General features: G+C 31.6%; 1 protein-coding gene across 1 annotated transcript in view; it reads right to left on the reverse strand.

The window, feature by feature from the left end:
• LOC129235272 (renin receptor-like) overlaps nucleotides 1-24,762 on the reverse strand; it is a 79,678-nt gene extending 54,916 nt beyond the window's left edge. The window contains exons 1-4 of the mRNA XM_054868987.1: nucleotides 24,685-24,762; nucleotides 11,576-11,718; nucleotides 6,976-7,107; nucleotides 1,950-2,051 (exon numbers count right to left, since the gene is read on the reverse strand). Coding sequence (XP_054724962.1) covers nucleotides 1,950-2,051; nucleotides 6,976-7,107; nucleotides 11,576-11,718; nucleotides 24,685-24,733 — 426 coding nt within the window. The 5' untranslated portion in view covers nucleotides 24,734-24,762. The remainder of the gene's footprint in view (nucleotides 1-1,949; nucleotides 2,052-6,975; nucleotides 7,108-11,575; nucleotides 11,719-24,684) is intronic.
• Nucleotides 24,763-27,493: the final 2,731 nt, after the last annotated feature.

Genomic DNA, 27,493 nt, shown 5'->3' on the forward strand with positions numbered 1-27,493 from the left:
AATGTTCAGTTCTGCAAAAGATTTGTTTAATAAAATAAGATGTTGGTTAAATTAAATGGGCTATCACCAGCTTTTTAGCTTAGTTTCAGAAAATTCTGGCCGGTTGATATGATACTGGCTTGCTGCAGTTGTATTGAGGGGGAGGGGGAGTAGATTGTCTTGAGTCATGTGTAAAGGAGCAGCACCTGGAACTTGATCATAAAATATCTTCATTTTATCTTTCCCTGAGAAAATCTATCATATCATTCAATCTAGAAGCACTTCAAATCATTCTAACTAACCTGTAGTATGTGTAGCCTAAGGAAAAAAAAAGACAAAAAATGAATTTAAAAAAAAAAAAAAAAAAAAAAAAAAACAAGAAATGTTAAGCAGGACTGCTGAGAGAGTGGGCAAAGTCACTGAGACTCCACCCTAGGGGTGAGCATGCCCAAAAAAAATTCCCCTATTTTTCAGAATGTTTATATTTCATTCATGACATGAGCCCATCATTAGTTGGTTGAACCGCACGTTTTTGTTTTATTTTCTCAAAATAAAAAAAAAAGTTTTCAAATTCCCATATAATATTCCATATTCAAATTTCCATACATCAATAATATTTAATCCAATCTAAAATAGCAGGCATTGAAGCTATGCAATGCATCGGGGAATAATATTAAGATAGTCCACAAAACAGGAAATATGTTTCGTCATCACTCTCAACAAGCTTTCTGAAGTTGACTCCTCATCTCTGCAAAAAATCTGACACCAAGCATTTTTTTAACATTTTTGTGAGTTCAGACAAGAAATAGCATTTGTTAATCAGTAAAGTGCTGCTTTGAGAAAGTATCTATTAGATTTTCCCCCATAAATTAATCCCCTTACTATTTTATTTCAAATATTAATGTACTTATAGTTGATATGTCTATTTTTTATTAACTCACTCTATTTGTTGTAAGTTAGCTACAAAATTTGAAATCAATATTTCACACTTTCTGTTTGTGGATTTGTTTGAAGTATGGAAGGTGGCTTTAAACACTTTTTTTTTAAATCAAATTTTTAATGTCTTTTACTGTGGACAAAACTAGAAATTATAAAAAAAAATAAAAAAAAAAAAAAAAGCAGAAATGTAAAAGTTTTTAGAACATAATTACTTGTTTTACTTTATTTATCTGTTACGAAACATTACTGAGCACAAGCAGTAACTTTTAGCTCATGTATTCATTGTTTAGATATTAGTAAATCATTTTTTTTTATTTAAACAAGCCACACTTGTTTAATAAAATCATTAGCAAGTGTTTGTGACACCCCAAAATACTTCGGGGTAAACAATGTAAGTCTAATTCATATCTAAGTGTTTCTTTGGAGAAAGTTATTGTACACATAATTTATCAAAATCTCAAGAAAAACAAGTTTCTAGATTTGCATCAATTACCATTTATCTGCTCTCAAAACCAGCCCAAACAAAATTTAGTACCTTTCTCTCTCTCTCTCTCTCTTTTTTTTTCGCTGCTGCTAAAAGTCCTATGGCTTTTAATTGCCTTTTTCTTTTGCTCCCTCCACTTATTTGCTCCAATTGCCTTCTCTGTAGACACCAGTTGAGAAACACTCACATAGGTGGTTTTGCATTGAAAGCCAAAAACTTACTCTTTAATTGTTTATATGTATCAACATAGAAATATTAAAAGAACTATAAATAATAACAATTAATTACATAACATTTATTATAATTATTATCATTTACAAAAAATGAAATTTGTAATCAGAAACAAAATAATAATAATAATAATATTGCTTTGGGTGATACTCAAACATATGAATATTATTTCAGTCTCCAAAGACTTTAAAGATACAAATCCTTCAAAGAACACACTTAACTTTTGCTTAAAAATAAATTTTTATGACTGCCATTAAATGTAACAAGCTTTTAAAACAAATTGAACAAGATTAGTATTCAATACTAATTCCACTACCTCATCTCCAGTATGCATATGCAACATTATTCCATTTTTTCCAAAATATCTCTCTTCAGATCTATGAGCAGGAAGATCAAATTGTCCAGCAATATCACCAACCTGAAAATAAGTACATTAAAAAAGACCCAAAATAAAACTGAAAGTTGCATAAAATATTTAAGTATTTTAATAGCATATGAAAGAATGTATAAGATGCTATACAAATACAATGATTAATCAATATTGATATTTTTATCGTATCACATTTTTTGGTATTAATCTGTGAACAATCTGTTGAAATTGAACAATTTGGAGTGCATATTGATGGAATGCAAAGTGGAGAAAACGATTCACTCTCATCTAAAATTCATTTTACCAAAATTAGCAGATTAGTTCAGTGAAGCTTTGAGGTCGGGGTCAGACCTCCCCACAACTCGAGTTTAGTACTTACTGTCAATCCTAATATGGTAGTTAAAATACATAAATGGACAATTATGTCCTCCTTTTAAATGTAAATTTTGGCTGTGCTAGGGATGAGGACACAAAATGATTAATTCATTTAAAAACTAATAAATTCATTTGAAACTGGGTCCCAAATTCAATAATTAACTAGCAAAAATGCATGAAGATAATAATTTGTAAAACAACATTTTTACCACTTATACTGGGAGAATTTAACAAATTATTCCAACAAAAATTCCAACCTTATCTTTGACAAAATCAAGAAGTCCTTAATTCTAATATGAGGGTTGCTATTTATATTTCTGGTCTTGGTGAACTTAAGTGTTGCTAAGCAACTGCAGACGATTCCAAAGGAAAATTTGATCTTCTTGAACATAAATTCTTCTAAACATTTTAACTATTTTACCATAGTTTGTGCTGTTTGCACTAAATTGAAAAATTCCTCTCAAGCAAAAATGGAATTGACTCAAGAACATTTTTGTGCACTTATTTTGCATAAATTTTGACGTTGACTATCAAGAGAAGAGTGCTTTGATGAATTTAAATCTTTACACACCAATTGTTGTATTAGAAAATATCGATGCTTTAAGTGAACTGATAAAACTAGATCATCATGTGACATATTATGAGGTTGAGGAATCTTTGAGAATTAGTAGACAAGCATCAATAACATATTGCATGAACATTTGGGCATTAAAGAAAATGTTTCCATTGGATCCTACACAATCTAACAAACACTCAAAATAAGGCTCACATTGATTGGTGCAAGGAAATTTTGAAAAATACAGTCAAAGGGCATTAAAGGCAGTATGTAACGTCTACACAGCGGGTGAATTATGGACACTAGCAGATCCACAGAGGGACTAGGGGCTTCAGCCACTCCCAAAACAAAATTGTCCTACACTAGATAAAGTGAGATTTTGATTTTTTTTTCTTTTCATTTATGCAGTGATTGTTATATTCTAAATTTTTTTCTGTTCAAATTTTTTCATAGAAAACAGCATCTCATACATAAAGTTTGATAAAATTTCTTGATCCTAGGTTCAATTTAGCTCAATTCAGTTTTAGGTTGAAGCAGTGAAATGCAGCTGTGACAATACAATAGTGCAGTGATTAGAGACAGTAGTTTCACTAAAGATCCACAGGCACGAGGGTATGGGAAGCAAAGAGAGCCTTGATCTCAGCCCTCTCTGTATATTGTTATGTTTATTTTCGTAATACTTTTTAAATAATTTTCTAGTATTAAAAAAATACAAAAATATCATTAATTTTTTTTTCCCCTTCCTTAAGTCTTGTCTCTAAGGAAAGCTATTGAAAGTGTAAACGGATCAATTCTTCCCTTTTATTCCTTGTAGTCGACACAAGGTTATAATTGAAAAGTGGTGGAGGGGGAGGGGATGATTTAGACAATCACTCAGGAATATACAAATACAAATACAAAAGTGACGACCAGCAACAGGCTTTGGGCCCAGCTAGACTGGTCCTAGTCAATTTACAATCCCCAGTGAAGATCAATGGCCCTCTTAAAACTGTCTACTCCTTTGCTCATTACCACCTCTTCCGGTAAGCTGTTCCAAGGTTCCACTACCCTGCTAAAATAATAATTTTTCCTAATATCCATGTTAGCCTGAGATTTAAATAGCTTAAAACAATGACCCCTTGTCCTGTTTTCAGTGCTAAACTTTAGCCCCGTAACATCTTTCGTTTTAATAAATTTAAACAGCTGAATCATGTCCCCTCGGTCTCTTCTTTGCTCAAGACTGTACATTTTTAGCCTTCTAAGCCTGGAATCATAATCTAAGTGGGAAAGTCCACTTATTAGCCTTGTAGCCCGCCTTTGAACCCTTTCCAACACATTAATGTCTTTCTTAAGCTAAGGAGACCAAAACTGAACAGCATACTCCAAATGGGGTCTTACCAAACTTCTATATAAGGGCAGAACTTCTTTAGATTTATTTGAAATAGATCTATTGATAAACCCAAGCATCTTATTGGCTTTGTTGCTAGCAATGCTGCACTGTTGGCTAAACTTTAAATCCTGACTTATTAGGACCCCCAGATCAGTAACTTTGTCTGCCTGACTAATGACTGAACCTTGCAAATAATAACTTGTACACTTATTTCCATGCCCTAAATGTAGCACTTGACATTTCCCAACATTAACAACCATACCCAATTTATCAGCCCACTCTGTAATATGATCTAGATCCTCTTGAAGCTGATTTGCTTGTTCTTCATTTTCTACAGTCCCCATAACTTTGACATCATCAGCAAAACAGTTCATGTTCCCAGAAATATTTTTGTGAATATCATTCATAAAGACAATGAAAAAAACAGGCCCTAACACTGATCCTTGAGGAACCCCGCTTAAGACCTCACTCCAATTAGAATAATTTCCCCTTACAACTACTCTTTGTTTCCTTCCGGTCAGCCAATTTTTTACCCAAATGAAAGTTTTCCCTCCTGTTCCTATATCAGCTAATTTGCTAAGTAGAGCAACATGCGGTACCTTATCAAAAGCTTTTTGAAAATCAATGTAAACAACATCTACAGGCTTCTTATTGTCCAAAGCCATGCTAACTTTGTCATAGAAATGTAATAAATTAGTTGCACAAGATTTACCTTTCCTAAAACCGTACTGAAAACTAGTCAATAGATTATTAGTCTCTAGAAAATTTACTATCTTAATTTTCATCAATGCTTCAAAAATTTTGCAAACCACCGAAGTTAGACTCACAGGTCTATAATTTCCCGCACTCCCTTTAGACCCTTTCTTGAAGAGCGGTGTAATGTTAGCCAGCTTCCAGTCCTCTGGCACTGTCCCCGAATTATAAGAAGCATTGAAAATGTTTGTGATTACATCTGCTAATTCCTCTGCACATTCAACTAAAATTTTCGGATAAATATTATCTGGCCCCGGAGCCTTAGTCTCTTTAATTTTTTTCAAATGAAGTAAAACGTCATCCCTGGAAAATACAAAGTCCTCAAGCTGTACTATAGCTTGTGTCTTGTTGGTGTCAACTGTTGAGATATATGTCTTCAAGAAAAATATCCCATCACTCTCCTCCACTATGGCATATCATTCGAAATTGCCAAAATCAATGGGTCGAAAGAGTTTTGTTATACCATAATAATCAATAGTTTTTTCTCAGAAATTCCCGAATTGGGTGTAGGGGAAAAGGGGGCACACGTGAACAATTTTCTTTATTTCTTCATTTCTCAGAAAATATTATCAATTTCTCACAGAAAAAGGGTGGGTCCCATGATTGAACAGTCTTTTCTTTGTGCCATAGAATTTTTTCAGATTTATTTTTTAAAATATTTCTTTACTTTATGGAATTTTTTAAAACTACCTTCAACTGTCCCCCTAAAATGTGCCCCTATAGAGAGGCACATGTGAACATGATTGAAAAATACAGGACGAGCATCATATTTCAATGCAAAACTCGTTATAATGAATCATATACGTATATACCAATTATATTCAAGAGTTTGTAACCTATACTGTGTCAGTTAAAACTGAATTGTACAGTATGAATTGTACAGTAACTGGCATTAAGAAAATATTTTTCCGAATTATATAACTCTGCTCACTGTCAAACTTGAAAGTTTCATAGCATGCTCTAATCATTGGATCGACAAGAAAAAATCTTATAAGACAAAACAGTACAAAGACTATTTTATTGTGTAAACTTCATTCTTGTTATACCTGCACAGTGCGTTTAAGTTTCATACAGATTGTGATGATGAATTTTATAATTATTCTAACCTTCAGTTTTTAGTTAAAGGAAAATATTTTGTCATAATTTTTCTTGCACATATTACGTACCACTAAATTTTTGGTCAACTATTTACTAATTAAAGAATTTTAAAAATAAAAAATAATAAAATAAAAAAATAATAATAATTATGTAATAAAAATTAACAGTAAATTTACAAACTTATTGCATGAAAATAATAATTATAAATCTTTACATCCCTTTTAACACTTATAATAAGCCTACAGTAAAATTTATATAGCGGAGAGGATATGGGAACTGTTCACATGTGCCTCTACATGTAGTGTTCACAAGTGCCCCGTCATCTACCTTAGAACTAATTTTCAAAAATAAAGAATTTTTAATTTAATTACAAAATTTAAACATGGGCATAAATTTAAGTGAATGTTCATATAATGATTTGCAATAATTAAACTTTGCTTATTAGTTATTTTAAAATATGTTTTTACACAAAGAAGACAGTGATAAAAGTATATCAGTATCTGCTAAAACAAAAAAATCTGCCACTAAAGGAACATAAACTGGTTCCTTGCTCTGAAAGTTTGGTTAAGAAGTATGCCTGGTAACTGCCATTATTTGAGAACGTTTACAGATTTTTTGCCTGATGTTATCCTAGTAAAACATACCATGTTCACATGTGTCCCATGCTCACATGTGCTCCTGTTACCCTTACATATAATGCTAATCAACAAGATATAAATCATTTTAAAGCTTGTTTCTATAGATTATTCAAGAAAGACAAATATATAAAACAAATCTCTTGAATTTAGTAATGGAAAAAGAAAACTAAGATTAAAACATACATTTTCAAGCAAAAACTTAGATCCATCAAGTGGAAGGTCAATGTTGTTATCAAATCCCAAAATTTCTAAGATAGCTAAAGCTTCAGGCCTTTTCCACGGAGTAACAGCTGCCATGCTGTGCCATTCTACCTTCTGGAACAAAAAAAAAAACAAAAAAAAACCATGCATTAAAATTTGTAAACTAAAAGAAATCTTCATATTATAAAACAACAACAACACCAGTGCATACAATGTAGCACTGGTGTAGTCCTGGGGAAAAAAGGAGAGATGCTTTCAGATATAAGCAGTTTCAGTGATTCATGGGGGGGGGGGACTCTTTTTAGGGTTAATAATTTATTTTATTTCCCAATTCAGAAACCAAAACTAGAAATTATTAAAAAAAAAAAAAAGGACAAAATGTCAAGGAAATGTAAAATCTTAAAAGAAATTTAAAGAAGCAAAACATTAAAAAAACCTGTGCACATTTTATTAATGTTAGTACAGAATAGAAGTGACTGATAATAGAAATTTGCAAAAATGAACCATTTTTTAAAAATTGCAAAAACAAACTTTTTATCAGACAAAAATATTATATTGTTCCTTCTAGATAATAAACATGATCATAAAATGTCATTTCTTTCTTTGTGAAGAGCTTATTTGCAAGCAAAAAAAAATTTTCAGATCATAATTATTTGTTTTACTTTGTATATCTGTTTAGGAAACATTATTTAGCACAAGCAGTAAGTTTTAGTTTATGTATTCTAGTATGGATTTTGTACTAAAAATTATTTTTAAAAAAAGAAGAAATGTCACAATTTTCAGAACATAATTATTTGTCTTGCTTTGTATATCTGTGTACGAAATATTATTTAGCACAAGCAATAACTTTTAGTCTATATATTTATTGTTTAGATATCAGTAAATCAATTGTTTTACATAAACAAACAATACTTGTTTAATAAAATTATTACCAAGTGTTTGTGAATCCTCAAAATATATCAGGGTAAATAATGTAAGTCTAATTCACAGACATTCATGTCTAAGTGTTTCTGCAGAAAAGTTGAATGTGCATGTAATTCAACAATATCTGAAGAAAAATGAATTAATTTGTTAGACTTACACCAATTTTAACTTATCTACTTCAATATTCTCAAAACCAATACTAACAAAATTTTCTACTTATTTTCCTCTTTCAATAAATTAAATCAAAACACTTTATCGATTGAAAATAAATAAATTAATGCAAAAGAAGCCAATGAAGTACTTTGGGTTTTCTCCCTTTTAATTCTTTGGGGACAAAACAAGAATGGAAATATGTAGGTATAATTTACGAAGGAAATTTACTGTAAGAGTATAGTGAGCAAGTTAAAAACAGAAGTCAGTGTAAAAAGGGTTAAGAAATAAGTAGTCATTATTTGTATTTTACAACCAAGTATTTAATTTTTATGTTCAAGTTTCAAAAAATAGGTGCTAAACTTGATACAGTGAAACCTGTGTAAGTTGACCACTTGCGGTGCAGTACTTAGGTGGTCAACTTAGACAGGTGGTCAACTTATAAAGGGGGTAATGATTTTTTTTTTTTTTTGTCATTTCTTGCACTATGTATTCATTTTTTGACTAATTGACACTTACTCTTTCCGTTCAACTCACTTTCATTGTTTAACATTACTTCGAAACAATAATTTAAAATGTTATTCAAATATTTTTAGGGTTATTTTCTCAAAATGACGCAATGACGTATAATGTGTCATGTAAATTTAAAATTTCAGTAAATTGATCAAAAAAAAAATATTGTTTATAAAAAGTTATTTGGTATTAATAGTTCATAAAAATTCATAGATAATCAAAAATAACAAATTTTTCGCTCATTTTTTTTTCTCATTGACATTAAATACATTTATAACCATGATGATCTACTTTTCAACAAAAAAACTCCTTATTGAAGTTTGGCGCACTTACTAGACACTAGTTTTGGAAATTCCATATGTGTCAGCTAATTTTCTCTGGATTTCTTCCTTTTCAATTAATTTTAATATTTCATACTTTTTATTAATCTCAAGTTCAACTTTCTTTTTGAAGCCATTTTGTGTAAAATTATAACACAAAGAGCAACAAGCTGGACTCTCATAGTTCTAAAAGGCAGTTGAAAATGAAAAGATCCTATTTCTTAATACCTTGCACCAGAAATACTGCAATGCAAGTAACTTTTACTCTAGCATAATTCCAGTGTTGCCACAAAATATTACAACTGTAAAAAAATACTTTGTACTTTTCTACTGACACATGTTTTCATTGAACAGAGAGTACAAAAGGCAATCTCAAATTGAAGAAAAAAAAACAAGTTTTTAGAATAAAAGGGTTCGTAGTAGTTTTGCCATGTGGTTAAACTCACAAGGAGGTTTAGTTATGCTGCTATTTTATTTAGTTGGCAAAATGCTGACCTGGCATCGAAAATATTCTTGGAAAACTATAAAATAAATAATAATATAAAATAAAATAATTTGCTACATTAAGATTTAAAAAATAAACCAAGTGGTCAGCTTACAAAGGGTTTTTTACAATACTCCAAATCAAATTTGGGGTACATTAGCAGTCAAGATAGACAGGTGGTCAAGATAGAGAGGTGGTCAAGTTACAGAGGTTTTCCTGCATTATACAAGATAGGACTAATTCCGTTCCTGACAAAAGCGGTCAACATATACAGGTGGTCAACTTACAAAGGTGGTCAACTTAACAGGTTTTACTGTACATCAAATTTGAATAAAATCCTTAGATTTTAACATTGATACTTAAACTTAACTGTTTCTTAGACTAGTCTAATTAACAGTATTTATATGTAAAAGTAGAAAGCATACAGTTTGACACTATAACACTTAAACATTTCAAGACTATTGATTATAGGATTAAAATTTTATTTGAAAAATACTATGAATACACCTTAAACTTTCATATTAAATATTTCCACTTATTAACATTACTAATGCCAATAGGACCATAAAGAGCCAAGGCCAGCTCCTTGTCAGTTTGGTAGCCAGCCCCTCTCATTAACTCATACTTATTAAACTTATACTACCACTCCTATTCAGAGAAATACCCCTAGTTTTCGACTAGGCTCACATGACTTGTTGTTGGAACGGATTGTATACAGTTTAATTTTCAGCAAGAAAAGTAGCAACTAATGCAGAAAAAATGAGTAATATCGCGCTTGGATTATCAAGATCAGCATTTTTATGGGATACTGAACAAAAAAAAAAATCTAAAGAAAAAGCACTCATTGGAATTCAAATACAGTGAAATCCCATTACAACGAATACCAACACAATGAAATATCCATTTCAGTGAAATACATTTTCAGTTCAGATTTAATGTCTATTAAGTTGCTTAAATAAATTAAAATGTCAGATTTAATAAAAATCATTGAAATGAATTATAAAATATCAAATTCATTAAAAAACAGAGGGTATACATAATTTTCAAAAACAATTCAGAAGTTATAACTCTGTATACCGCTAAATATAGCTCTGCTCAGATGTGGAGTAATCTGCAACACAAAACATTTTTTCTAATACTAACTGATGCTGCATGCATGCCAGAGCTGCTTGTCTCCTAGAAAATACAGTACTACAAAACAAATCATATTCTTCACCTCTAAGAAGCACTCCTACAAAAATAATTAAAGAAAATTAATAACTAAGAACAGTAATTTCAGGAAGAAATGCCACATCCATCGGCATAATTGCTGTCCCCCCCCCCCCAAAAAAAAAGGGTCAAATAAATTTTAAATGCTCAGAAACGTCACATTGCCACACTTGAAAACAATGATTAGCTCATCCATGGTATATCAGAGTAGAAAATTACTCATTACAAAGCATATTAAAAAGATAATTTATAGAATATACTTGCATAATGTTCTATTCCACTTTTAAAGGAAAAATTAAGAAAAAAAACGGAATCCTGTGTTTAAATTGATTTTTGAAGAAAAATCGAGAACCTTTTGCAGCATTTTTTTTTTTGCTTGCAAATAAGCTCTTCACAAAGAAAGAAATGACATTTTATGATCATGTTTATTATCTAGAAGGAACAATATAATATTTTTGTCTGAAAAAAGTTTGTTTTTGCAATTTTTAAAAAATGGTTCATTTTTGCAAATTTCTATTATCACTCACTTCTATTCTGTACTAACATTAATAAAATGTGCACAGGTTTTTTTAATGTTTTGCTTCTTTAAGTTCCTTTTAAGATTTTACATTTCCTTTTTATTAAAAAAGCAAGCTCTATTCTACTTGTAAGCAACTATACAAAAAATTTGTGAATAGGAAATTTGGCTGTTCCCCCACTTTACGAACAGTCAGCCATTTAATGTAACTAAAGCTTTTTATTAACGAGTAGATAATATATAATTGCATCAGGACGTGTCAGTATATATTTCTTTACTGCTTCATTAAAACATTTGGACTAAAATCAGGGCAATAAAAAAAAGTCGATTGTAAACGTTGCATCAGCATCGGCAGAAAGGTTGCAATTCCAAAAATTTAACTTTTGAACAAGTATACACCACAGTATTTCTTCCAGAAATTACTGTAGAGAAGTAAAACAACATGCAAAAATATCAATGGCTTACACTTCTTGTTGTGTAGGCCAGCATTGCAGAAAATATGTCGCCAAGGGAACTTGAGCGAATGGGCTCACTGGAGAGAAATTTGACCGAATCAGGTGCATGGACAACTACTACTTCTTCCACAGAATAGACACATCCCAAAATGCCTAAATATAAGTAAACAAAACATGTTAAACAAATCTAAGTCATTAATATGGCCAATTAACTAAGATAAGAAAATTAATCATTTGAGAAAAGTTTTACTGAAAGTATTCATTTTATACAACATTGAGATCAACATAATGTTCAGACAGCATTAGAGAATTTTATTTAACTAAAGATATAATTACTTTTCAATTTTTTTTGTTTTCAAATTATAAATTAAACAATTAACTAGAAAAAGTCTTACTCAAAGAATGCCGAGTTAATCTAGTTTTTATCCTTATACATTATTTCTGTACCTATGCGAGCACTTCCTCAATTCTTGATCGATTTCTTTGATTTACACCCCATTTTAAAGCTTATCACGCAGGCTAATGACGAAAAATGGACCCACAGTCTAAAAATTGTTTTTTTTTTTCTGTCAAAAAAAAAATGTTTTTTAAAACACTGGGCTGAGGTTTTCAGCTAAATTTATAAGTTTAATTTGCGCTGTGTCTGACAGAGCTGAATAGCTATCGGTAGAGCATTCGAATGATAATCAGAAGAACGAGTGTTCGGGCCCGGACCGGACGATCCCTGCATCAAAAAATTATCCAAATATCACGCATTACAGAAACACTTGAAAGCAATAAATAACACCAGTGTGGTAATAAAGTAAATGTGATGGAAACGTTCCTTGCTGGAACGAAATCTTGATGCAAGTTATAGCTAAATTAGTTTTTAATTGTATGGATTATTTTAATATTTCTGTTTGTTTGTTTTTAAAGCTTTGGCCCTGGTCAGAAAACTAAAGCATAATGTAAGCGAAAATATAAGTATCAGGGTTAAGATTTCAGACTTCAATGGGATAGATTTTTGTTCAGAAAAAAAGTAAATTGTTAACTGAAATGTAGATTCTTCTAATGAGTTATTGACCCTTTGTACACACAAAAAAATTTCTACCACAAATTGAAACTATGCTTTCCATTCAGTTAAACTATGAATATTTATTAGAATATAAAGTAAAACATTAAAATACTTAACAACTTGATGATTAAAATATCATTTTTTTTCTTCTTTCGGCAAAAAACAAAGTCAGTCACATTCTTACTACATTCGAAAAGCTATGCTAAAGAAACGAATTAGTTCAAATGATTTTGTATTTTAACCATTCGGTTAAATGATGAACACATGCTGCCATCTAAGACATAACGGTTCAAGCAGCTTGAGATAACAAATTGTATAAATTTTCAAAAATAAAAAAAAGCTTCTCTTCAATATCTTATCTTATATATTATTTCGGTGGATTATTTTTCTGTCGGTATGTGAGATCTTTCTTATTTCTTGAAGAAAGTTCTCCTCATTTTAAAGTTCATTGGGCCGGCTAATGCTAAAAAATAGACTTATGGTCTAAAAATTAATTTTTCAGAAACATCCCTTGCTGTTGCAAAACTTTGATGCACATAGGCGGATTTAGGAGTGAGTTCCTGGGGGGGGGGGGCAGGATTTTTTTTTTTTGAGCACCACTTTTATAGCTCCCCCCCCCCACTCTCATGTTTTTGTCTATGCTTTACTTTTTTGTGTTGTTTTTATTAATGTGTGTTTTTATGTTGTCCTTTTTGAATTGACCTTAAGAGAGGGGGCTGATATCAAGAGAGTGACACAGGGCTCCCTTTTAAGTGGGAAATAGAATATCTCTAATTTTAGGGGTCCCGGGGGTTTCTCCCCCGGAAGAAATTTTGTAAAATGTATACAAAATTCTGCATTTTGAAGCCTTATAAAGGTTAATGGGACAGACAAAGAAAGTGATAACTAGATTATACAGTTGTACAGTATTGTTCAAACTTTGTAAGAAACAGCCATTTTAAGTTCGAAAGAAAAAATAAACTATAGATTTCTCATTACAACAACCTTTTTTTAATTATAAGAAGTGCAGAAAACGAAAAGGAATAGAGGTAGTGTATGATTTTTTTTTTCGGGCTAAACAGATTAACAATATGCAGTAGAAGTAAGACAAAAGCAATCAATGCTAAAGAATTTCCAAAATACTGCATTAGGGATTGAATATATAGCAAGATATGAAACATGTGAGTCACAAAAATTTATTTCGAATAATATGTTACAAACGCAAGAACCATGATTTTTACATTTTTAATGCAGGATGTGGCAAGGAGCTGAATTTGACAAATTTTGGCATTCCTCTTCCTCTACCATTTGTTAGAAATTTTAAAATTTAAGATTTGTAGCCACATGTTTCCAAACATTCAAAGTGTTCAAACACTTGAAACTAAAATTAGTTTTTTCAACCAATTTTCATTTTTTAAGGAACGAATCATGCAATTTTTTTTGGGAGTTAGGGACCCACTTCAAAGCATGCCCTAAGCAATAGCTTGTTTACCTTATAGGCAAATTCAGCCCTGTTTGTAATTCACTCTTACCTGCCAATTTTTGCTTGATTTTCTTGTAATTTTTACAAAAATTCCTCAGTTTTCACAATTAAAGGATCTTACCAAAGGATTTTACCAATCTTTGTTATTTTTTTTTATAGATTTTTATAAAATTTTACACAAATTTTCCAAAACTTTTAATGACTCAATTATTTAGATTTCAATAATGACAAGGACTGACTCACTTAGACTTAGATGATTATGACTTACCTTACTTTTTAAACAGTATTTATAAAGTAAGTAAAATAGTACTTTCCCAGTAAGTAAAAAGATTCAATTAATCAGAATACTCAGATAACTGAAATTTATTCAGATTGTGTTAGAATTGAATTTCTCTCTCTCTCTCTCTTTAAAAGGCGGGGGGAACTATTTTTTAGAATCTCTCAAAAAGCCAATTAATCTACTAAGAACATAAATGTTATGCACAAATCCGCTTTAAATGTGGACACAAATCATAATGAGTAGATCGTTCTGTTAGCGCGAATGGGGGGGGGGGTCCTCCCCCATTTGCTTTAGGTTCTAATTTGTTAAAATAATCGTCAACTATTATTGAGTGTTGCAGCTTAATGTATAGCTTGTTTAGCCTATATTTTCATTCATATACTAATGGTTTTCAGTCCAAAATAGTGAATTTAGACACATTTTCAGCACCCCAGTGACAGCTATACTATTTGTATTTAATGTTAGTTTTTTTTTTTTTTTTTTTTTGTCCTTTTCTTTTCTCCCATCAGAAAAGGACATTTGCTATTCTCTTCATTTTCACTGAACTATTCAAAAAAGAAAAAAGTCCTGATTTTTTTGTTTTAAGATTTTGGAAGTTGTGTTATTACTATATAAATTCCTCTCAAAACTGGGGGGTATTGCCCTTATGCCCCCCCTATAAATCCACCCATGCTCTTCTAAACTATTCAAAAAAGAAAAAATAATGATTTTTTTTATTTTCGGAAAATGTGTTATTACTACATAAAGTTCTCCCAAAACTGGGGGGCATTGCCCCCCTCTGCCCCCCATAAATCCGCCCATGTTGATGCAGCCTGTAGTTCTTACGCAAATCTTTTTTTTTTTTAAAGCAAAATTTTAATACAATTTCCCAATTTTTTGCTTTGCTTTTGGTGAAAAAAAAAAAAAACCAACTAACCAGTGTTTTATTTATTTATTTATTTTTTAAAAAATAAAGCTTAAAAGCACTGGAATACTTTTTCGGTTTTATTGATAAGTTTTTCCGGTAGAGTGTTTGGCTATAAACTAGCTGAACTTCGGGCCCGCCCAGGCTGCCGAAATTATATCTAATTTAGATTAATATTACGTATTACATGTACTCATAACAGACAACAGGTAACAAAGGTAAGGCAATAAAACGGGAATGCTACTTGGCGTTTTGACTCCTTTATGCAGGCTACAGTTATTATTCAGATAAGTTGATTATTAACCGAAGGGTGTTTTTCCTTTTTTTTTTTTTTTTCAGCTTTGACTTCGTTCAGACCACTAAGCATAATGTAAGCATAAAAAAAGTATTAGATTTAAAATTTCAGTTTTCAAGGGAATCCTTTCTGTGCAGAAAAACTTTTTCATTGTATTCCGAAATGCATATGTTTCTCATAGCAGTGTTCGACCTTTTGTATAAATGGAAAAATACAAAAATACTATGCCAAATTGAAATTATGAGTTTCAACCAGTAAACATTTATTCAAATATGATGTGAAACATTAAAGTTATTATCAACTTCATTAGTAAGGAATCATTTTCTACTCCTCTGCTTTCGACTAGGGGGGTATGCATTTTGTCTACATTCGAAAAATTACACTTAAAAATGGACTTGGTAAAACTGGTTTTGGTTTTGAATTTCAAATGTTCGATTAAAAAAAAAAAAAATGTGCTGGCATTCAAGCCGTAAGAGTTAAAGCAGTCTGGTATGTGAAATTGTATCATTTTTCAAAAAATAAAACACTTATTTTCAGTCGAATTTCTTATTTCTCTAAAATGCTTGTTTCAATCGCTATGCGAGATCTCCCTCATTCCTTAATCAGATTCTATGGGTTATGAATAATTTTAACACTTATCATGCAGGCTAATGACAAAACATAGGTGCATGATCTTTTTTTTTTTTGGGGGGGGGGGGGGGGCAAAAAGCTTTTTTTTTTTTTTTGCTGTTTTTATTACACATTGCTTCAATGAATAGCATTCGAAAACGAAGGCGCAACAGCTCGGTTTGGTTGGAGTGTCGTGCTGTTAATCAGAATGGCGCGAATTCAAATCTGTGTCAATCTATATATATAAAAATGGAGTTTGGTAAATTTGTTCCCTAAGATCTCAGAAACTACCCGGCAGATTTGGCTGAAACTTTCACCGTTTGTTCAGTTTGATACTGGGAAGGTTTATAGACCAGTTCAAAAAAAATCCGATTGATAGTTCCCTTTTTATTCCAATTTTAGTCCCAATTTTCGCATAAATGCCCCAAGATGGGGGTGGAAAAAAACGTGCACATATTAACATTATATGTCCATCGAAAGCGCCTCTGCTGAAGATAGCATCTGTTCGAAGTTTCTAAGCTGTATAAAAAACGAGTTATGAGCTTTTTTGTTCCCTGTTCGAAGGCTTTCATCAACCCAAGTCATTATTTAGTGTGTCATCTCAACTCCTAAGAATTGTTGTATTGTTGAATATTTTTGCGTTTCGTCTGACTTTTTGAGGCGTTTCTCAAGTCAAATCTTAAAGTAACGTTTTTCCACAAGATTGGCTAAAAATAAATGGATTTGGCTGATCATTTTACTTTTAAACGGAACTTAAATGTAATTAACGGTTTATTATTATTATTTATGCTGATTGGACACTTGCTCACTATATCCAACCAACCAGCAGAAATATCGCCAGAATTTTTTCAGAAAGATTTCAGTAGCTGATGCATTTGGCAGTTTTTTCCACTGTCGCTGTTTTTGAGCTCAAAGACTACGTAATAATGTTTCTCAGCTTTCACTATATAAACAAAATATCGCCAATCAAAGATACTTAAGAAAAAAAAAATACTGTGTAAAATAATTCAACAACTAAATTAGGCAAATCCATAAACCGCACAAAAACGTCCATTCATTTTTCTTTTTTGCACGATTTCAAACAATCGACAAATTTTACTACTTATTTTGGAAACATTTCGTGTGAAACCATTTAGCGCCTTTTTTTTGACCAAAAGTATCTCAGCATCTGGCAACAATATTTCTATAATAAAAATTAGTAAGGAGGGGGAGTATTATTGAAAGTGTCCCAAAACAATTCTCGCAAATTTGGTAAGATTTTAAATCGCCCCAAGTGTTCACAAAATTTGAAATTTCCCAAAATAACTAAAGCAAGTGTAAGGGGAACACGGGTGGCTACATTTTTTAAAATAGTTCGTAAATCAATAGCCATACAGAGAAGGTTTTAGATTTAAAAAAAAAGTACTAACAGAGAAATCTTTTTAAACATGTAAAGTTTAATTTCATATTTCGGAAATTCTTCAAATTTGTATATGCTTAAATGTCGTGCTTTCGTTTCTAATTGAATACTATTTTGTTCTTTATACTTATTGCTATTTTAGTTTAATGAGTAACGAAGAAGTTCGATTTTTAATCACGTCAAAAAGGTTTGTTTTAAATTCTTTAAAACAGAAAACACTGGCAAGTAACGATTGTTTCTCATAATTATTACTGACCCAGGCAACGTCGGGTATTTTTGCTAGTAAATATCTATTTTTTTCTGTCAGATGCTCACACAGGCAGGACTGTATTTATCATGATCCTTTTTTTACATGCACAATTACTGCTTTTTCACGAGTCACTCAGTCACACTTTTAATGATATTTATGTTTGCATTGAAAGTACATGCAACTGAAAGGTGAGCAATGACTTGTTATCACAACGTTGAATTTAACGAGGTTTTGTTGCTGATGTCTTCAAATTACATGCCTTCTTTTTTGCGTTTACTTTAAATTCGTTAACTTTTTTTTATTCTTCTTTATAGTGTTCTTTCTTTGAAATTTTTAAAGAGCAAAATGCCACATGAAACAATTTGAAGCACAGTACTGGTCGATGAGTCTAATTTATTATTTCTCTAAAATGTTTGTTTCAATAGCTAATCGAGATCTTCCTCATTCCTTAATCAAGTTCCATGGGTTACGAATAATTTTAAAGCGTATGATGCACATATGTGGATTTAGGACCGAGTCCCTGGGGGGGGGGGGGGCAGGTTTTTTTTTTTAGCTACAATAGTTGGAATCAAGGCTGGATTTAGACTTAACATTGCCCAAAGCTACTTTTTCTGTGCTGTTTATTTTAATGCGTTGCCTGCTCTCCTTTTGAATTAAACTTAAGAGGGGAAATGGTATCCCTCTTAGGTGGGGATATAGAATATCCCCAATTGTAGGGGGTCGGGGGGGGGGGGGCGGTTCTCCCCCGGAGGAATTTTTGTAAAAAGATATAAAATTCTGCATTTTGAAGCTTTATAAGGTGTAAATAGATCTATAAAAAATCTCGGGGGAAAAAAAACAGGCAAACATACTCTTTTGTAAATTACGATAATACAGAGTAAAAGTTGTTTTGGGGTCTACAAATCAATGACAGCAGTCCTCAGAGAGAAAAAGCGAGGAGAACAGATGATTATGCATTGTTATTTGCTTACATCGGCTGTCTGTTCAATTTAATTAGTTTTTGATCACGCCTCCACCCACCCACAAATACAACAATGAATTAAATTCAAAACGAACAATAGTAAAAAATGCTTTAAAAGAATAAATTGTGTACAGATTTCAAAAACAGGTAACTAGAGCAGGACCTCAAGTAGAATTTTTTATTGGAGGGGGTTTTACCAAACACATTCTTTGAAACATTTATATGGTCTATCAAGTTTGGTTTCATGTGTATTCTCTATTGATTTTTGTTACAATAGATTATCTAAATGGAAGGAGGGAGTGTTCTTACAAAACGCCATATTGTTACATAATTAAGGAATTTCTCAATAACTACCAATTCGAACACACAATGAGTTTGTAAAATTTTTCAGTCATACTAATTTCATTTCACAAATAAAATTGAAATAATAATAACAACAATATTATTTTTGTCACAAAAAATAAATAAATAATGGAAAGCATTTCTTTAGATGAAAAATTTCGGAGAAAGTTTAAATCGTATAAACCACACTGTTGCATACGACCCTGAACTAGAGAGTAACATGCTGCCCATTTGGAAAAATAGGCGCCCATATGGCAAAATTCTAAGGGGGCTCAGAAATTTTCCCAATGGTTTAGCAGAACATTTTCCCCATAGGAACTGATCTCAGTACAAATTAGAGATAGTAAAATTTGACATTTTTAATAATTTATTCCTTGATGGATAGAAAAGAAATTTCTTTACATTTTTGCAAAGAAAAAAGCACTAAAAGCAAGGAAGTTCTCATCTCAAAGGGAGGGCTATAGCCCACCCTTGCCGCCCTATATGTACGCCTTTGTTTGGAGAATTCATAATTTATACACTTGATAAGAAATAAAATTGATGCACATTTTTCTCAAGAATTTCAAAGACGGATATAATTCCTTTCAAGGACCCGAGAACAATTAAGATTATTTGAGGCACTTTATTTGCTCTTTCTAGTCTCTGAAATTTAGCACTAGATTGTACAGTATGAGCAACTATTTTAAAAGAAAAAAACTAGATTTCCCTTTACACTTTTTTTTTCAATTACAAGTAGCGCAGAAAACGAAAAGGAATAGAAGTAGTGTAATTTTTTTTCGGACTAAATATATTAACAATATTCAGTAATATGTTACAGAAACGTGAGAACCATGATGATTTTTACATTTTTGCTGCAGGATATGGCAAGGAGCTGAATTCGATATATTTTCGGGAGTTGAGGGTTTTCAAGAAAGTGGGAGCCCTAAACTATAGCTAGTTTAGTTTATAGGTAAAACTTTGCTCATCGATGCTATTTGGCTCATCGATGGTACCCTTTGAGGTAATCAAAAACCCAAGTTTTCATATCTTTATCTCGTTTATTTTTTTATTTATGATATTTTGATTTTTAGAAAAATTCTCTTAATTTCAAGGATGCTTGAACATAAAATGGATGATAACTCAGCACCAAATATAGATTGAAAGATTTTGTAAAAAGCATTTCAAAGTACATTAGTTGCTGTTTAAACTGATATGCAACATGACTAATTTTATAAAAATTTTAATTAAAAAGAATGAAATTTAAATTCTGAATTTAACATTCTCAAAAAATGTATAATGATTTTTAAAAAAAATCTCAAAAAGGTTTATGTATTTTATCTTTTTTTGTGCAAAATTTCAAGTTGGGATCTCAATGGGACCATATCTTAATGAATTTTTGAATACAATTTGACTTGAAATAATGATATTTTTCAAATTCTAATTAGTCAAATTGGGGTTCTCTTTCTGATAATGATTTAGTGAGTTGTAAGTAAACATGACTATGCTTGAAATGAGTTGGCATGAACTTGTAGATTGGTAAGCCCTTCCCCCTCCTCCACATTTTTTTCAAAAAGGTTTTCAAAATTTAAAAAAAAAAAAAGCTGGTACATAAGAGGTGAATATATAACAAACTGTGATGCAACCAAACATCTGCAGTGACTAAGGCTTATAAAAGGAGGGGGGAGTCATAAAAACTAAAAGTAGGGAAAGCTTTAATAGACAAATGGAACCACACTCACTTGCAGCTTTTTTTTTTTTTTGGAAAGTGGGACGGTAAGGTGAGGGTGGGGGGAGCTTAACAACATGGAAGGTTATGCTCAAAAGAGTAAAATTTGTTTGATTGAAAGCTTCTTTTAATGTACACTCAATATGACCAAAAGTATTGGGACACTTTCAAAAATTCACATTTTTATGGATTTCTCGAGAAATAAAAGACCAATTGCTTTGCAAAATTTTTCGCATAAAAAGTATACTCTAGCTGTCATTTTCCAATAACAATTAAATCTGCTATTCATTTGGATGACCAGCAACAAAGTGAGGAAACAAAAAAAAAAAGGTTTTCGATCATTTTTCATTCTAAATATACAAATACAATACAAATACAAATACAAATGTGACGACCAGCAACAGGCTCTGGGCCCAGCTAGGCTGGTCCTAGTCAATTAATTAGACCCCAATGAAGATCAATGGCCCTCTTAAAGCTATCCACCCCCTTGCTCATTACCGTCTCTTCCGGTAAGCTATTCCAAGTGCCCACGACCCTGCTAAAGTAGTAGTTTTTCCTGATTTCCAAGTTAGCCTGAGATTTAAATAGCTTAAAACAATGACCCCTTGTCCTGCTTTCCCCACAAAAATTTAATCCATTTACATCTTTCATTTTGATAAATTTAAATAACTGAATCATGTCCCCTCTGACTCTCCTTTGCTCCAGGCTATACATGTTAAGCCTATTAAGTCTGGTATCATAATCTAAATCTGAGAGTCCCCTTACTAATTTAGTTACCCTTCTTTGAACCCTTTCCAATACAAAAATATCTTTCTTCAGATAAGGCGACCAAAACTGAACAGCGTACTCCAAATGAGGTCTTACTAAACTCCTATATAAAGGCAGAAGAACTTTCTTAGATTTGTTTGAAATAGATCTATTGATAAACCCAAGCATTCTGTTGGCTTTGTTACTAGCAATACTGCACTGTTGACTAAACTTGAAGTCCTGATTTATTAAGATACCCAGATCCATAACATTTTTTGCCTGATTTATGACTGAACCCTGTAAATGATATCTCATACGCTTATTTCCATGACCTAAGTGTAGCACTTGACATTTCCCTACATTAACTGCCATACCCCATTTATCTGCCCACTTCGTAATATGATTTAAATCCTCTTGAAGCTGATTTACTTGTTCTTCATTTTCGACAATCCCCATAACTTTTACATCATCAGCAAAACAATTCATGCTTCCAGAAATATTTTCATTGATGTCATTCATAAATATAATAAACAAAAGAGGCCCTAAAACTGATCCCTGAGGAACCCCACTTAAAACATCACTCCAATTAGAATGATTTCCTCTCACAACTACTCTTTGCTTCCTACCAGTGAGCCAATTTCTAACCCAAAGTAAAGTTTTTCCTCCTATTCCTATGTCAGCTAACTTGCTGAGAAGAGCAACATGCGGTACCTTGTCAAAAGCTTTTTGAAAATCAATATAAACAACATCAACACATTTTTTGTTATCTAAAGCTGAGGTAACCTTGTCGTAGAAATGCAATAAATTAGTAGTACAGGATTTACCTTTCCTGAAACCATACTGCAAACTAGTCAACAGACTATTAGTCTCTAAGAACTTCATGATCTTAATTTTGATCAAAGTTTCGAAAATCTTACAAATCACCGAAGTCAAACTTACAGGTCTATAATTCCCAGCAATACCTTTAGACCCCTTCTTGAAGAGTGGCGTTATGTTAGCCAGCTTCCAGTCCTCTGGCACCATCCCCGAGTTATAAGAAGCATTGAAAATAATCAAAATAACATCCACTAATTCATCTGCACATTCAACTAAAATTTTTGGATAAATATTATCTGGTCCCGGAGCTTTAGTTGCTCTAATCTTTTTCGAATGAAATAAGACCTCCTCCCTGGAAAATACAAAACCCTCAAGCTGTATAATAGCTTGTGTCTTGTTAGTGTCAACTGTTGAGATACAGTTATCGTTAAACACACTGGAAAAAAAGTTATTAAGAACATATGCAATATCCCTATCGTTTTGGATTAAATTTCCATACTCATCAACCAAAGGCCCAATTTGACTGTTTCGAGCTTTCCCAGAATTAGCGTAAGCAAAAAACCTCTTAGGGTTCCCATCAATGTCATCTGCCAGCCTTTGCTCCAATTCCCTTTTCTGAATCCGTACCAAATACTTAAAATTTCGCCTTGCCTTACCATACTGGAGCCTCTCCGCACTCTGACCAGTTTCTTTAAACTTACGAAAAGTGGCTTGATAAATTTCAGAAATAAGTTAAAAATCTATCAAAAATTCATTTTTATATTTTCGTAATAGTATCTCTTATACCCACAGAGATACAAGCATTTCTTTCAAAAATGCAAATTTTTTAAAAAGGTTTTCGGTTCATATCACACAGAATTTTCTGTCAAACCTTACTAAACTTTCAGAATATTCGACAGCATGTTAGAGAAACATTACTAAATTTGAAGTTAAAATATTGAAAATTTAATGAAATATTAATGTTTAAAGCAATTAATTTTTCACTGTGCTTGCACGAAAGATAGCAATTTATAACCTTCATAATCGAAAGCCCAGATATATTTTACATCAAACAAAGATAAATACACAAAATTTTTTGAGAATTTTTTTTGAAAATTAAATATGTTTACTGAGAAATTTAAATTTTAATTTCATTAAATTTTTTTTTTTAATATAAAATTAGTCATGTTGCATATTAGTTTTAACAGCAACTAATGTACTTTGAAATGCTTTTTAAGAAATCCTTCTATCTATATTTGGTGCTGAGTTATTGTTGATTTTATGATCAAGCATTCATGAAAAAAAGAGAATTTTTCTAAAAATCAAAGTCTCATAAATAAAATAATAAAAGAGATAAAAATCTAAAAACTTGGACTTTTAATTACTTTGAACGGTACAATCGATGAACCAAATTTCAAAGAAATACAAAAAGGTGAGGGAAAACATTTCTCAAATATTGGATCACACACACACACACTTGACATGGAATAATGACCCATTATATTAAAACCTATACCTTACAAATTTTGTAATGTATGCTTTAAAACTCAAAATCCATAAAATCCATGACCAATTGTCAATTTCTATGATTTTTGAGCATTTTTTGCTGAAAATCCTGACTATTCATTACCAAATTCGATTAGAATTTAAATGCACGATATCTCATGACATGAACAGGGGAAAGGACACCCTGCAATTTGTATATATATATATTAATTTCGAAGCATTTGGTCGCTAAAGTAAAATAAACGAGCGAAATATCAGTAAATTCTGCAGTGGTGTAAAACGAGTTTTCAAGGTTGAAAGGCCACTTTTATGATGCAAATGTTTGTAAATGGGCCACTTTGACGATGTAAAATCTTGTGAAGGGGCCGCTTTGACGCTGCGGAACTTTCTGAAAAGGCCGCAAAGCGAACCGAATTGAGGTCTGGATCAACCTCTGTAAAGTGTGTGTCGATAACTGAATAACTGGAAACTGAAAAAAAAATGCAAAGAATCTCAGTAATAGAAATCTTTCTCATGGAAATGTTACGATTATAAAGATTAATAGAACAAAAAACTGCATTAGAATTAGGGAAAGTCTCTTAACAAAAAGAAAAAAAAGTAGTTTTATCCAAATGAATGAAAATAAAAGTTACCAAATGTACAGAAAATCAATGAAGTTAAAATCATGTTAGTACAACTTTTCTGCAGAAAGAAGAAAAAGGGAAAGAACTTCCTGGGGCTTTGAAATTTTAGTTTGAAAAAAAAAAAGATCTTGCTAACGCAAATGAATCCATAGAATGAATATAGGTAAATCATAAATAGCATATTTACCAGTTAAAAAAATAATTGACAGAAAATGTTTGCTCCCTTTAAACGCCATGTTTACTATTGCTCGTGACAAATTATGCAGTTACCGTTAGCAAGCTAGATGTGAAAAAGCTCCATCGCGTCTAGTTGAAGTAAAAATAATCAAGCAAAGATGTTTTCCCTTTAGTTTAATTATTGTTCTAGTTTCAATAAAATATAATTTTCACTCAAACTCTCCCAGAGGTATATATTGAGGTCGAAAGTTTTGCGTCTTGGACAAGAGTACAGTGAAATATGCGTCTAAAAAAATATAATGCTAAAGTTGGCAATGCTAAATTTCTGTTTCTGCTATTTTTGTTTTCGAACCGTGAAAAAGGAAAATATCGAATTAAAAATGCCATAAAAATTGGTATGAATGCTTTAATTTTGTTTAAGTGTCTTAAAAATGAACATGCCTGTGTTTTTGAATGCAAATGCTGTGTATTCTTCTTTTATGTATCTTGATTATAATTTTATTCGTTTGTCATCAATATCTGTTATTGTTATTTCAAGCTGCGTTTTTAATCATGTATTTCATATTTAAAACTAATTATTAAGGGTTTAAATTGTTTGATTGTCTGTTGTTAAGAGAAAAATTTATTGATATCAGCGTATGTTTTTGTTTTATTTTATATAAACTATGCAAATTGTAAAACGTAGTTGTCGATATAAAGATTTTTTTTTAGTGCGTTTGATTAACTAATATAATGCGAAAGTTATTGAAGTAGTTTACAGCTGAATATGTTCATATCTGTTGAGAAGCTTCACGCATTTTTTTTTTAAAGTAATTAAACTACTGACCAAGAGATAAACCACCTTGCGATGATGGTTATTAAATATATAAGTATGAATTTTTCTTCTATTTTTGTAAGCGCTTTTAACTAATTTTCTTTTTATAAAAGAATTCTCACATGATGCCTTTAAGGTAAGATTCAAATAAAGTTTTAAAATCTTGTGATGTGTAGTCACTTTTACCCTAATGGGTGTGGCATGTTTGGACACTCATCATATTGCACATTAAGTACATTCAAAGTATTGATAAAACTTTTTTTGTTTATGTATTTACGGTTTTGCAATAGAGGGGTTTCCTGGAGGTCATTTGTTAGGCATAATATTTGTTTTGATAATTCTGGCTTTAAAAAGCACTGAAAGCTTCAAGAAGTCTTTTCTTATGTGGATGATAAAATCAAATCTAAAATGTTTGCTTTAAAATGCCTGCCCATGGTCGCAGACCAAACATTTTTTCTGTGACTCAAAGAATTATCAAACCTAGCATAAATCTCACAATTTGTCTCGATGTATATTGGGATATGTTTGGTTCTTTTCTTTCTTCTTTTTTCTTTTTCCACTCTTTATTTTGCACGATTTCTAAAGTTGTCAGTCTGAATCTAGCTATTTAGAAACATTTACTTGTAATGCAGAGGCCCTTCAAGTAGGGAAGGGAGAAAACTAACACTCTGTTTTTTTTCTCTGCAGTATAATCAGACCTAGATAGTACAGACCAGTGATTCTCAATCTTTTAGGCACTGCCCCTTCCTACAAACACTGAAATGAGGTCATGCCCCCCCCCCTCTATATGTGGTTAATACAAAGGGAGTCTGGAGTTGATTAGGATATCTAAAACTAGTTAATAAGTAAAAACCCGTGTGTAATTTCATGCACAAAATTTTACATTACCTCACAAAACTTTTTTCAAAACATATTATTACTAGAGTATTTGAAGTTCAAAAAACAAAGGAAGAAATAAAAATTTATTGGCGTAATCAAGGATCAGGTGAGGTTGCCGTTCACGATGAGATACTTTCACAACATGAGTAAGAAGGCTGACATTATTTTTTAATATTCACAAGTAACCACAAAATTGAATAAATCATTGTAAGCATGAAGGCTTTCACAGGCGGTTTCAATAATGTCATAAGATTCCGGGCTGTGATTCTTTCCTGGACGTCATGGTCAGTCGTAGAGTTGACGGAACCCTAGCCATTGTATTTATTGTAAGCCTACACGCTATCTGCACAAATCGCTATCTTCACAAGGAATCTAATCACCATCCGTGACAGAAGAGGGTTGTCCTGAAAACTTTATTTGTCAGGGCCAACATAATCTGCGAAAAAACTGCTATTGAGAAGAAACTTTCCCACTTCAGAAATGTCTTCCAAGCCAACAGCTTTTCGAAGTAAGAAATTAAAAGAGCTTTCTTCCCCAAAGTGGAAAGACAACCACCTGAAGAAGAACCAATCAAATCTAGTCTACCTCCCCTACGTTGAGGATGTCACCGACAGAATTGGAAGACTGCTGCGCAAACACAACATCAAGGCTGTTTTCAAGCCTACCCCTGGGTTGTTTGGTTTAAACTAAGTGTGTTTTTTTTTTCAAATTATGTGATTTTTTTCAAAAATGTTTTTTTTTTTTTTTGAAAAACTTCATTGTTTTCTCTCAAATATTTTCATAAATATTACTTATTATTGCAAAGAGTAAAATCTAATTGATGCAAAGAAACTAGCAAAGCTTTATAGATTAATTAACGATTTAATAAATTTAGAAACATATTTTTTAAGGTAATGCGAGTTTGCTGAATAGTTTTTCTTTTTTTTTAAATTATTTTTTTTTAAATCAATGCAACTTTTCTATTAGATACATAAATACACAAGGTAGACCAACTAAGTTTTTCTAAAATTACATGGAAAAAAAATCCAAATAGCTCTTTTTTTATTTATTCAACTAGTGGTACCCGCACAACTTTGCCTGTAGTTAAAAATTAAAAGGTCATTTGGTTCGCCTGTATATTTACAAA

Source organism: Uloborus diversus, chromosome 2 (genome assembly GCF_026930045.1).
Source record: "Uloborus diversus isolate 005 chromosome 2, Udiv.v.3.1, whole genome shotgun sequence".
Classification (NCBI taxonomy): Eukaryota; Metazoa; Arthropoda; class Arachnida; order Araneae; family Uloboridae; genus Uloborus; species Uloborus diversus.